The sequence below is a fragment of the Crocodylus siamensis genome, chromosome 11 (assembly GCF_052110815.1).
Source record: "Crocodylus siamensis isolate JL-2025a chromosome 11, ASM5211081v1, whole genome shotgun sequence".
Taxonomy (NCBI): domain Eukaryota; kingdom Metazoa; phylum Chordata; order Crocodylia; family Crocodylidae; genus Crocodylus; species Crocodylus siamensis.
In genome coordinates this window covers 32,822,532-32,835,241 of record NC_143405.1, presented here as the reverse complement: position 1 = coordinate 32,835,241, position 12,710 = coordinate 32,822,532, and the positions used below count along the sequence as shown (strand labels likewise).

Sequence of the window (12,710 nt, the reverse complement as noted above, 5' to 3'; positions counted from 1 at the left end):
GTAACCTGAAAGAAACAGGAAAACCCCTTCTTGACTTTCAGGGGTTGAGTTGGGGGGGGAGGTTGGGGGGGGCATTCTTTTTCTTTTTACTGAAAACAGCCACTTTTCCTTTCCCTTGACAAAAAATGTTTCTTTCTCACTAGCCTTTACTTGGAAATGCCGAGAATGTGCCACCCTCTCCAGAGAATGACAGTCTAACAGCTAGGGGTTCTTTAGCAGAGGATTGGGCTGTTTCACAGCCAATAAAGGAAACTACTGAAGTAGAATGAAACTTAGTACCATGGAACCATTGTCTGCCTGTCTATTTTTCCAGGCATTACAAAGCTCTAGTCCTAGATTCTGGTAACAAACTGGAGTGGTGGAAATCCACAGGCTCACTTCAGCGTCCTTTGCATCTGCCAGAAGATTTCCTTGCCTACGAGGAAGGCCTAAGCAACAAGGTAATGAAGTCCCTCCTTAGTTTGTGAATTCCACGTGCTCCAACCTTCTACCCCATCATACCTGAAGATCAATCTGACCTAGTGTCACAGTTGTCTCTGATGGACCATACTACAACTTGCCTGAACAGACTGGTACTCTTGTTGTTACATGAACCTTTTCCACTATGAACATTCAGCACCAAAAACTGCACATCCTATAGCTTCACAGATATGAGAAAAAATAGTTTTTCTTTAAATGTCTTGACTGGGAAACCTATCTGTGAGAAAACACAATGCTCTGAAGTAAATTCAACATGTCGAGAACACTGGGCTCCAAAACAAAATGAGGAGTGAAGCTTTCAGATTTTTCCTGCCATGGTTCGTAACCCACTGCTAAAGTTTTTTGAGGATGGGAACACTGACTTTGTAATGACTGTTTCCTAACTCAGATGATGTTACTGTATTAGTTATATTGTGGATTAAAGGGGATTTTGAAGTGATGGAGTAATACAATCTTCTGCAAGATCTTAGACTCCTTCAGTGTTCCTAATGCTGATATCTAAGAAGGTCTCTAATTGAGTTGAAGTCTCTAGATCAATATCAGGAATGTTTATGTTTAGTCCGGTAGAAAAAGGAACATAAGATCAAAGTTCCCAAATGTAAAGAGATCCTTCTTTACCATGCGGTCTGCTACATCTCCATCAGAATCATCTCTTCATAACTGTCTGGACACTGGCAATCAGCACTCTCTCATTGGCTCACAAGCAAAACTTTTCAAATCTTCAAAGTCCTTGAAGGTATAATGCTAGACCTATCAGTGGATCTGATGCAGCATTGAAACTAGGACCTCTGATCAGAAAAGCATGAGCTTCTACATCCTGATGTAAAAGGCACCTTCAGTCAGGTCTGTAACAGAGACATCTTCTCCTCCGTGATATTGTAGCAAAACCCCAAGTTTCTTTTTTTTTTTTTTTATTGCTTTCACTTCCCTTCCCCAACCATCTCTGACTTTATCTCTCCCTCTCTATTCCCTATAGATAAGTATAAGTAAGCTAAGATGAAGGATAAGCTTTAAACATTTTTATTTTGGTAGCAAGATTTTGGTTTTGGATATCCACTGTTTTATACTGTTTTATTATTAAGTTTGTGTTGATTTTTAATGTTGTATATTGTATTATTATCAAGTTTGTATTGATTTTTACTGTTGTATATTGTATTATTATAATTGTTGTATTAATTTGTTATTGTTTCATATGGATATTGTATGGTTTAGGCTTGTGTTTGTAAGTGAACCAAAGTCATGTCAAGTTTCCATTTTATATGTCAAGTCTCCATCTTGTGTCCTCTGCTCAGGTATCCCCTGTGTATCACAACTGTATGAGTCATGTATACCTCCCATGTAAATTGGCTCCCCGATGAATGAGTGTGATTGGAAATAATTGAAATACAATGGTAGCAGGCCTGTAACGACCGGGCCATACACATCACAACACCCAACTTAGGAATTCATCTGTGTGTATGTGTAGGTGGGTGATATGTGTGTAAATTAGTGAATACATATAGCTAGATAGATAGATAGATAGATAGATAGATATCATTGTGTGTGTGTGTGGTATATAAATTAATAATCCACATTTGTTTATTGGATGTGCCGGTGTTGGTAACTGATTCTGTCTAAATTTGGTGTGTGTAGTGTGAGTGAACCTAGACGAATTATTTTGAATGTGCATGTATCTGAGTTGTTAGTGTGTGTGTGTATGTGTGTATGTGTGTGTCTGTATATATATATATATCGCATTGTGTGCATGATATACTAATTAGTGATCTGTGTCTAACTTTTGAGGTGTATTGTATATGTGCCTGAGCTGGTAGTGTGACTGTATATGCCTAATAGGGGTGTGTGCTTGATTTTTATGTGTGCATGTGCAGTTGTACACCATGCCCTCCTGTCTAACAGCTCAATATTGAGATCCTGAGCGTTGGCCTGACCCCTCAGGGCAACAATATTAGAGGATAAAATGGTAAAATGAGTTGGAGGGGGACAAATGTACCTTCGAAAAGGGCAAGGGGGGTTGCCACTGAGGAGTGTGCATCATCTGTTATGCTCTGTTGCATCTGCATGACATTGTTTTGGTACAGGTTAGCTAAATTTCCCCACCCTTGAATGCCCCATGCCATGTCAGGGGGTTCAGCCAAATCGAATTGGGACAATGACCTGAATCAGCAAACTGAATCACTGTCCCCTAATTTGGGCCAAATCCAAATCGAATACGGCCTGCTTCACACACACCTAATGAAAACCCCAGTTGTTACTTACTGTTGTTGGAAATAAGCTTGCATGTGAAACAAAAGAAAATGTCTTATGTTCAAATCTGTGGAATATTTATTTAATCTGTGTGTACATTATAGAAGCTATACTGCTAAGTATTCCAACCATCCCCACTACACTCATTTACAGCTACTTTCTTGGCTCTAGCAGGATACCAAAGAACAGACAAAGCTACAGAAGTGTTAAAAATTGGAAATATACAGGGACAATACAAGTTTTCCACCCCCAAAACCATAGAAGATTCTGATCCAGTTTCAACCTTAACTAATAATGGCCAGCCCTTTGGCCTGCACGGTGTGAAATACCAAAAAGTACTGTAAAAAAGGGAACTTCTTGGAAAAGCCTTCCTCAGTTTTTCAAAATATATACAACACAGAAATTTTCAGGATTCTCCTAGACATGGGTACATTCTATTCTATTTTCTTTGAAATATAGAGAGCATTATGTCAGTGTGAACTGCTGTAACTGTTGTATCCTTTTCAAGATAAATAATATTTTTTTAAAATAAACTTTTATAAGTATGGAGAATAACTGAACCACTCAAACAAACATCATGGGGTAATGTAGTAGTTATCAAAGAAACATTTTAGCACCTGCCTGAGAATTTTACAATTGTACTGTTGTCTTCTACCTTAGCTGAGAATGCACTAATATAAAAATGATATCATTGTTGACACTAATTGATACCTTTAGTCACATATTGTAACAGGACTAGATGTTTATAAACCAAGCAACTTTTATCCCAAGAGCTGGGCTCTCCATAGCACATCAAAGAATATGGATAAGCCAATGTACTGTTACTGTTACTACTACTCCTACTATTACTATTACTATTAATACTACGTGTATCGCTGCCATAGCTGAGAAATCCAGTCACGGCCTCCTATTATGTTATGCACTACACAAACTAGGAACAAAACGTGGATAGTCTTCCGATACCATAACTGTTTAGAGAACTACTGCTCCCAAATCAATCAAACTAATCAATAAAACCTCTTTCACAAACATAAAGCTAACTACCTGCAAAGAAATTAGGCAATATTTTGCAAATTAACTCTTCCCCCAACTGGGTCATTGCAGTGCCAGAAGCTGTCACATGCTAGCTATATAAGGACTGTGTAAATGGCAACAGTTGTCTGTTCAGCACAGAGTCTACCCAAACTGCAACCCATCTTCCAGCCTGTTTTGTGGTATGCCCCTTGATAATACTCCTGTTTCTGATGCTATAATTTACAAGAGAAATCCCTATATCAGCATTATGTTAGCAAGATCTGTGGTTAAGTGCAATTACATTTCTGCCAACATTTATCTTCAGGTCACTTGCTGTAGAAGTTTGCTAGGCTGGTAGTAGAATAACTACTTATTAACAACTCTCTCTCTCCGGTACATATAAAGGCATGTCTATATGTGTCACTATGCTGACATTGTTACTGTGCCATAATTTAGTACTTGCTTTTTGAAGTACTAAATCATAGCACAGTAACAGCCCATAAGGTGCCATATGTGTGATGCATGGTTATTTTTCGCAGCTACTTCGCCATAGCGGTGCGCTGTACTGGGGGAGTGTGTCACTACAGCAAAATAGCTGCTGGTCATGTGTAGATGCCCACAGATGCTACACTGTTGTAGAGTGTTACTATAGCGACGTAGCATCACATGTAGACATACCCATAAGCAATTAGTTCAATCTGATTTCACAAAACTAAATGAAATGTAAAGAACATATAACTGAATTATAATAAAATGGGTTGTTCTAATCTAAACTTTCTACCAGCCATGATAAAATAACTAGACTTCCTGGTATTTTTTTGTAACAAATGAATTCCTAAATTTGTTAGTTGTCTGATAAATCCTGAAACCATGCAAGGTTTTATCCACTGAAATTTTAACTCGGCAAACATCTTCCTCAGCAGGACTAGAACACATGCAGATGCCAATGGGGGAAAGTTATGCAACATCAGTTTCATTTGGCCAGAGAAAATAGATAACAGTTTGATTTTCTTAAGGTGTTTTGGCTAGTATTATCAACAGCTTGTCCACACAATAACAACAAAGGAAAAGAAGCCCCAGATAAATAACAAAAGGTAACTGTCATTATGTATTCTTAACAAAGGTTTTCAGCTCACTGAAAATGTGGAAAGCACCTCAGAACTGCTGATCTGAATTCACAAAGCAAGTGCAGGTTTATGCCCAGAGGAATACACCCAATCAGAGCCTTTCTTTAAAAAAATATTTTAGTTGTTCTCTCATCTGTTTTGAATGCTTTTTACAACTTTTGAACACACATTTTAAAACAGTATTTACATGCTAGTTAGAAATAGAAGGCTGAATCTGACCATCCCTTTTAAAATTAAAATAGGTATTTAACACTCAGTTGGCTTGTTCATTGTTTGGTATATTCAAGATCCACTGTGACCAGGTTTTATGTTTAAATGCAGTAGATTGTTTCTCTTTATGTTTAGTGGGTTTTGAGTAGAAAACAAAATAACAGTGTATCTGTATTTCCATCATTAGCAGAGTTGCATTTTAGGAAGCTGAAAAACAGGTACTTGCTGACACATTGATTCATAGGATATCAGGCTCAAATCTGGTTTAAGGTTTTGTGTATTGATTCAAAAGAACTTGATCACTTTGTTTTGATAATTCAGTGAGATTCTGTATGTTGCTGAATTTTCCAAATTGTGTTACAAGTAAACACAATGGAAAAGCAAGGCTAATGGATCACAGAACATACTTTCTTCATTAACTATTATAATAGTTTAATTGTAATTATCTTTAAGTATCAGAAAATGTACAGCAATACCCTCCTTCCACATACTGGCTGGTATGGCTTTTCCTAACCATTCACAAGCTAGGCTCTTCCCTCAGCCTCTCTGCTCCCTCCATATCATAATTTTCTTTCCCAGCCAACAACATTCTCAGTTTCATATTCTACCTACCTTGAAAAGTGAAAAGCTTCAGATGTACCTATACTAAGGTCATGGTAGTACCTTCAGTGAAGTAGGAACACATAGTAATTGAAATGAATCTGTTTAGAAAAACACTATATATTTATTCAATAACCCATGCAACTGAAAGGAAAGACTAATTGACCATGATGCAAGTGGCACATCTATGTTATATCAATGTAGACCTCTCTCACTTAAGACGCAGTTCAAAATATATACCATGATAAGCTCTCTCCATGTCTCACTACTATGATTATGATCCCACAGCTTCAGAATAAGGCTCTATCTGTAGATTAGGATGAATAGAACATGCCATCAAAATATTTAATTGTAGTGACATATTTTTATAAATTAAATGTCACTTTAAAACCAACACATTTTTGAGTGTCTTACTGTTTTTATAGAGCAAAGGCAGTTACATATACACCTATTTAAATAAAGCATTAATGAAGAATAATCAATTTAATCACAATTCAAAGCAAAGAATTAAAAGACAAGGCCCTCAATTAGTTAACAGATACTCTTTATTACCGAGTTTACTAGTAATCTGAATCAAGGAGATACAAGATACTTAATTTTCCTCCTTTTACTATCACCATTCATATTGAGATTCTCCATTTTAAAATAATGGAATACAATCCATAGACTATCAGCTTTCTCAAAAAATGTAAAAGGTACAGACCTTAAGAAAAATACCAGTTAACAAATATTTAAAACTACCTTCAGTTCCTTCCCTCTTGTTCCCTAATACTACTTTTTTTACGTTATTTCCTCTAAAGTCAGTAGGAAAATTATTATGCAACTGAACACAGAATTGAGCTCTATGCCCAAAATACCCTCTCTCCACAACTCTATGGGAAACAGAAAAAACTACTTACAGAATCTCTTCTCTAGAATGCTCTACCAAGTTAAATTCTCTTTCTGATCTTTTTGGATTATACAAGAAAACAGTTTCTGACTGAACATCTCACATCACCAAGGGCTACAGGACACAAACCCTAAATAACTGTACATGATCAAGAATATTAAAAAATAATCGATTTTAGTTAAAAGAAAAGTTTATATACACTTACTCCCAGAATTCCATGACTGGAGAAGTGGCATTTTGTAATGAGATTTGACTGCAGTTGCTCATATTAAGCTTCTGAAATTCCACACAATTTTCTATAAACAAACAAACAAACAAAAAAGATTGCTATCACATATGCATACGTGCTTCTCCATGTCTTCGGAGTATTTTCATCCTGTAATGACATAATTTTAACTATCCTTGAGCAAAACAGAAGGGTTTCCGTGTATTTTTAAATACTTCACTTGGAAAAAAATGCATTTTGGTCATTGATTCACACACATCCATCCCAGGAAGATATGCACACACAGTATGCTATGTTCATTTACAGTACTTTTGAATGCACAGATACAACTTCAAGGGTCAGTGACATGCCTGAGGCAGAAAAAAGCACCTTTGAGTTGGGGTGAATAGCAGGAAATTAAAAGATACCGCTTGCTCCAGATGGCTCACTGAAGTTCAATTCCTAATTGCAACAGTTGGCTCAGAAGCCATTTTCTGACAGCAAAAATCTTCCACTGGCCTGAGAGTGAGACACTTACTTTTTGGTGCACTGTTATCTGTGGTGTATGGAAAAACTGTGAAGTAGAGGTACACTGATATATGGGTCCATATTGTATTGGCACCAATAAAAGAAAAAATGATTATTGGCAATCGGCTTTGTTTGGCTGATATGACTGATGTTGCCAATAAACGCTGTGTGCATGCATGCAGCAACAGCATGCATGCAGCCAGGAGTACAGCCCAGCAGCCTGTAGAGCAGAATCTATCAGGTAAGTCTGTGGGAAGTAGGGGCATGGGGGAAGGAAGGGGCATCACAGGGGCACTTCAAGGCCCCCACAGTGAGGGAGGAAGTGGGGAAGGGGAAGGAGCAGATGCTGCCTAGCTGTGGCAGGGTGGGACATGGCATAGAGCTGCAGGTAGCTCATCTGGGGGCACAGGGGAGGCATGTGGGGTATATGCCCCCTGGATTTGTGAGCAGGACAAGGGTAGGCTGCCCACTCTGGGCCAGGGGCTGTGTTGGGCTCTTCCCGGTGGTGAGGCTGGGCTGGGACTGCATGCAGGGTGGACGGGGGCAGGGTGGACAATGCAGCACTGGTAGGGGGTTCTATGGAGAGGACCGTGGTGATTTTGGCCTGTAGCCCACCTCTCCCAGTGCTATGGCTGGTTAATAATCAGCTGTCAGAATCGGCAAAAAAATTCTTTATCGGTGCGCTAGTACTTTGAAGATACCAAACCAGCTCAGCATTGTTGAAATGACATATGCTATTCAAATAATGATCACTACTGGCAAGGTTTCACTTAAGAGATGAGCAGGCCACATCCTGGATTGTTAATACGCCCTATCACTGAGTTGGAAGTATGCTTGGAGTACAGGACTGGGCCCACTGAACATTAGTCAAAGCCATAACCTGAAATAAGTGGGGTGATGGGATACAAAGAAAGGGGAAGGGGGTCAAGATTCATGAAAAATAAAAGCAATTTACTGTTTCAAAAGTAGTATTAGGATACAATTTTTTATGTATCACTATAATCTTTTTAAAAGTGAATGTAATATTGAAGAACGATAAAATGACAAGAATTTCCATGTGAAGAGAAATAAAGGGACCTTTTCTGCAAAACCCAATTCACAAAATAAGTCATTATTCAGGCCAGTAGACACTACCCAAAGGAACCAGGCATTGTTTCATGAAAAGGGTATGCAAGACTAAACCCATGCATATAAAAGTTTTGATCACTGAATATACTGATATACTGATCTGAATATATGGAAATATTTAATTACTGGATATTTAACACTGTAGAAAGATCAAATTCAAAGGTCTTCACTTAATATTCCCCCATATTTATGAAAACAAAACTCCCACTGGTTTTACTAGGAGCTCAGTAAGAACTGATGAGAAACTGAGAGCCATATCATGCCACCACCAGTTTTTATTTGAATTCCCTGAATGTTAACAAAGAGAGTCCTGAGCCAGGATCCCGGTTTTTGGCCAAAATATGAAATGAAAAGCTTAGCTTTTTCTGACCATTTTCAAATAAATATATCTGAGAAGAGAAAGATCTATAAAAGACAAATACACCAATAAAATTCTGCCCCAGTAATTTACAAACCAAGGTAAATACTGTATACCAAATTCTCTGATGATTGACTGACACATATCCACTGCTTTCAATGGAGCTAAGTCAGTTCCTATCAGGTGAGTATTTAGCCCCTACAAGTTAACACAGTAACTATTTAAAGAGTTTCTACAGCTATTAGTCTTACTGAGGCCATACCTGTATTCCATTCATGCCCACAAGTGGCCCATGGGAGCTCTGTGGTAAAGCAGTTAAATAGATAGAAGATAGCCCATGCTAAAATGATGATGTAATAGACATTTAAATGCGCTTCAATAACTTGGGTAGCATATCCAATGCCTAGAGAAAGAAAAAAAACACAGAAATCTTTTGTACTTCAGACCTTTAAAATTAAGACCATGCTGTTTTCTATATATCTTAATATTAATTGGTTCAAACATTAGGGAACTTTTGGAGGGGCTGGACATGTTTAAATCAGTACATCCAGATGCTCTTCACCCAGGGGTGCTGAGGGAATTGGCAGGACCCTTGGCACGGCTGTATGAGCACTCGTGGGGCTCTGGCCAGGTACCAGAGGATTGGGAAAGGGCCAATGTAGTCCCCATTTACAAGAAGGGGAGAAAGGAGGACCCCGGCAAGTCAGCCTTACCTCAGTCCTTGGGAAGACCTTTGAGAAAATTATCAACAAGAACATCTGTAAGGGCCCAGCAGGGGAAGTAATGCTCAAGGGCAACCAACATGGGTTCATGGAGGGCAGATCCTGCCTGACTAACTTGGTTTCCTTTTATGATCAGGTCACAAAGTCCCTGGATGAGGGTGTTGAGGTAGATGTCACCTTCCTGGACTTTAAGAAGGCCTTTGACACTGTTTCCCACCACATTCTCTTAAAAAATTAGGTGACTGCGGCACTGATTCCTACACAGTCAGATGGGTGGCAAATTGGCTAGATGGTTGCACCCAGACAGTGGTGGTGGATGGGTCGTTTTCGACCTGGAGGAATGTGGGCAGTGAGCCCCCAGGGCTTGGTCCTTGGGCCTGTACTGTTCATCTTTACAAATGATCTGGATGTGGGTGTGGAAAGCACGCTGACCGAATTCACTGACAACACCAGGACGTGGGGCAAGGTGGGCATGCTGGAGAGGAGGGACAGAATCCAGCTAGATCTAGACAGGTTACAGAGGTGGGTGAATGACAATAGGATGGAATTCAATGTAGACAAGTGCAGGATACTGGATCTAGGGAGAAGGAACCAGCAACACACCTGGGGAATACCCCTCTTGTCAAAGCAGTGGCAGAAAGGGATCTTGGAGTCATTGTTGACCCTAGGATGAACATGAGCCGCAAATGCAAGGAAGCCGTCAGTAAGGCTAACCGCAACTTGTCATGCATCTACAGATGCATCACAAGCAGGTCTAGGGACGTGATCCTTCTCCTCTATGCAGCGTTGGTCAGACTGCAGTTGGAGTACTGCATCCAGTTCTGGGCATTGCACTTCAAGAGGGATATGGCCAGCATTGAGACAGTCCAGAGGAGGGCCACTCACATGGTCAAGGAGAAGCAGGTCAGGCACAATGAAGACGGTCTGAAGGGCCTGAATCTATTCAGCCTCCGCAAGAGAAGGCTGAGAGGGGATCTGGTGGCCGTTTATAAACTCACTAGGGGGGACCAGCAGGAATTGGGTGAGGCTCTGTTCTCCTAGGCACCACCAGGGTTTACTAGGAATAACAGCCACAAATTGTTAGAGAGAAGGTTCAGGCTGGACATCAGGAGACATTACTTTACAGTTAGGGCTGCCAGGTTCTGGAATGGACCCCCAAGGGAGGTGGTGCTCTCTCCTACCTTGGGGGTCTTCAAGAGAAGGCTGGACAGATATTTGACTGGGGTGTTATGGCCCCAGCACTTACTCGTCTCTGGGGCAGGGAGTCAGACCTGATAATCTGTTTAGGTCCCTTCTGACTCTAAGCACTATGAAACTATGAAACATATCATACATTTTTTTTTAAAAGAACAAAGTAGTACTTCTGTTACCTTCAAAGAGAGGGCAAACTTTCCTCCAACATGTAATACCTCCTTCACTAGTAAACTGTCCCAGGGCAGTCTCCAGAAAAAATACTGGTATTCCACAGCAAATAAAGAAAACCACGTATGGAATGAGGAAAGCACCTACAAGCAAAACATTGATGAAAAGTTAGTAAAAGCAAATAAAATCCCTTGAAAGAGAAAAGAGAAATCTGATTTCTTTAAATAAAGGATGGAATCTACAAATCATTATTTCTCCGTATGGTACCACTGAAGTCAAGAAAATGCAACTCACAGAAGAAAATGTTTAAAGAATCAGACCTTAAACATTAAAAATTATTTACTATAGACCAAGTCCTGTTCAGTTTAATCCCACAAATTTGGGAAAGATTGTCTAATGGGCAAGACATTGTGGGCATGTCTGCACATGCACTTTAATGCACAGTAGACTATTTTACTGTGCATTAAAGCGTCATGTAAAAATCTGTGACATTATACTAATGTGCAGTAAAATAGCCTGCTGTATATTAAGTGGACATTAGCACAGCCTAATGCACATTAATTTAATACCTCATATTGGAGGTACTAAATTTAATGCGCATTAGCAACAGTACATTAATGCATGTGTAGATGTGCCCTATGTATTCAAAATCCAGCTCTGCCACTCTTTTGTCTGATCATGGAGAAGTCACTTAATCTACTCTATGTCTCAATTTTTCATTTCGAAATCGGGATTGATACTTCATGGTCACTCTAGCATATTGTGAAAATAAAATCCAGATAGAATTATGTAAGGTATTTGAGTATGATGAAGATCGCATAGACAGACAGATTGAACTAAGCAGCTACTTACAGGAGGACTTATATCAGAAGCAGATGTTAACCAAAAAATGAACACTGTAACTCCACGTATTAGGAAAGTAACCAAGCATTTTTGTTAGTTTCCCACAGTGAAGATTACAAATTATGCAATATATACAACCCTGTGCCAGAATTTTACAGTATTAAATACTTTTATTATGGATTAATGTACAATAAATTTTTCACATTAATAAAATTAACATCATTTTTAAATTAAAAGGCATTTCTTTAATGATTAATCATGATAAATATTGGTCTATAACAGCAAATTAGCAGAAAGACAAATACAGTAATATGTGCATAGGTTACACACACAAAAAGAGATAAGGAAAAATAAATGTTAGGTCAAATTCTGATCTTAATGGCATCCGTTGCTATTCCCAAGACCTTCCCTACATATCTAACATATGTAATTAAAAACAGGGTACAGTTTTTTTACAACAAGCAATAAGCAAAAAAAAAAAAAAAAGACATAGGAGAAGAGCTCTGTACTACATTCTGTGTGCACCAAACCATGCTACTGAATTTAGTGGTGTTCATTAAGGCTAGGGACAGACATTACAGGTAAGCCAGTTTAAGTGATCAGAAACTGGTTCAAATCTGTAACATAACAGAAGTTCAGTGTACATAAACCACATAAACCAGTTTGAAAATGGCCGAAACTGGTTAAGATAAACCTGGTTGAATGTAGTATCAGTCTTAACTGATTTGGGTCAAACTGGCTTACACAATCTCTGTCCCAGACCCCTTACTAGTTTAAGACAAATCAGACTCCCCCAGCATCCTGGAATTCTCTCTGAGCTGGGCAGGGCTCTCTACTCCACAGCAAGGCTGGCCCCTCCCCTCTGCTCCCTGGCTGCTCAGTACTATGCAAGGCAAAGTAGGGCTGCTCTAGCACTCCCAGCTTCTAGCCTAACCCACTGCAGGCATATGCCTGCATTTACGGGATGTCTGTCTGGTTACAAAACTGATTTAGCCTAGCC

The 12,710-nt window shown here is 39.2% G+C and overlaps 1 protein-coding gene across 1 annotated transcript in view; it reads right to left on the bottom strand.

The window, feature by feature from the left end:
* Nucleotides 1–12,710, bottom strand: part of SLC6A11 (solute carrier family 6 member 11) — a 307,236-nt gene that overhangs the window by 290,261 nt on the left and 4,265 nt on the right. Inside the window, exons 3-5 of the mRNA XM_090021869.1 lie at nt 10,876–11,010; nt 9,046–9,186; nt 6,770–6,860 (exon numbers count right to left, since the gene is read on the bottom strand). Of these exons, the coding sequence (XP_089877995.1) occupies nt 6,770–6,860; nt 9,046–9,186; nt 10,876–11,010 (367 nt within the window). The remainder of the gene's footprint in view (nt 1–6,769; nt 6,861–9,045; nt 9,187–10,875; nt 11,011–12,710) is intronic.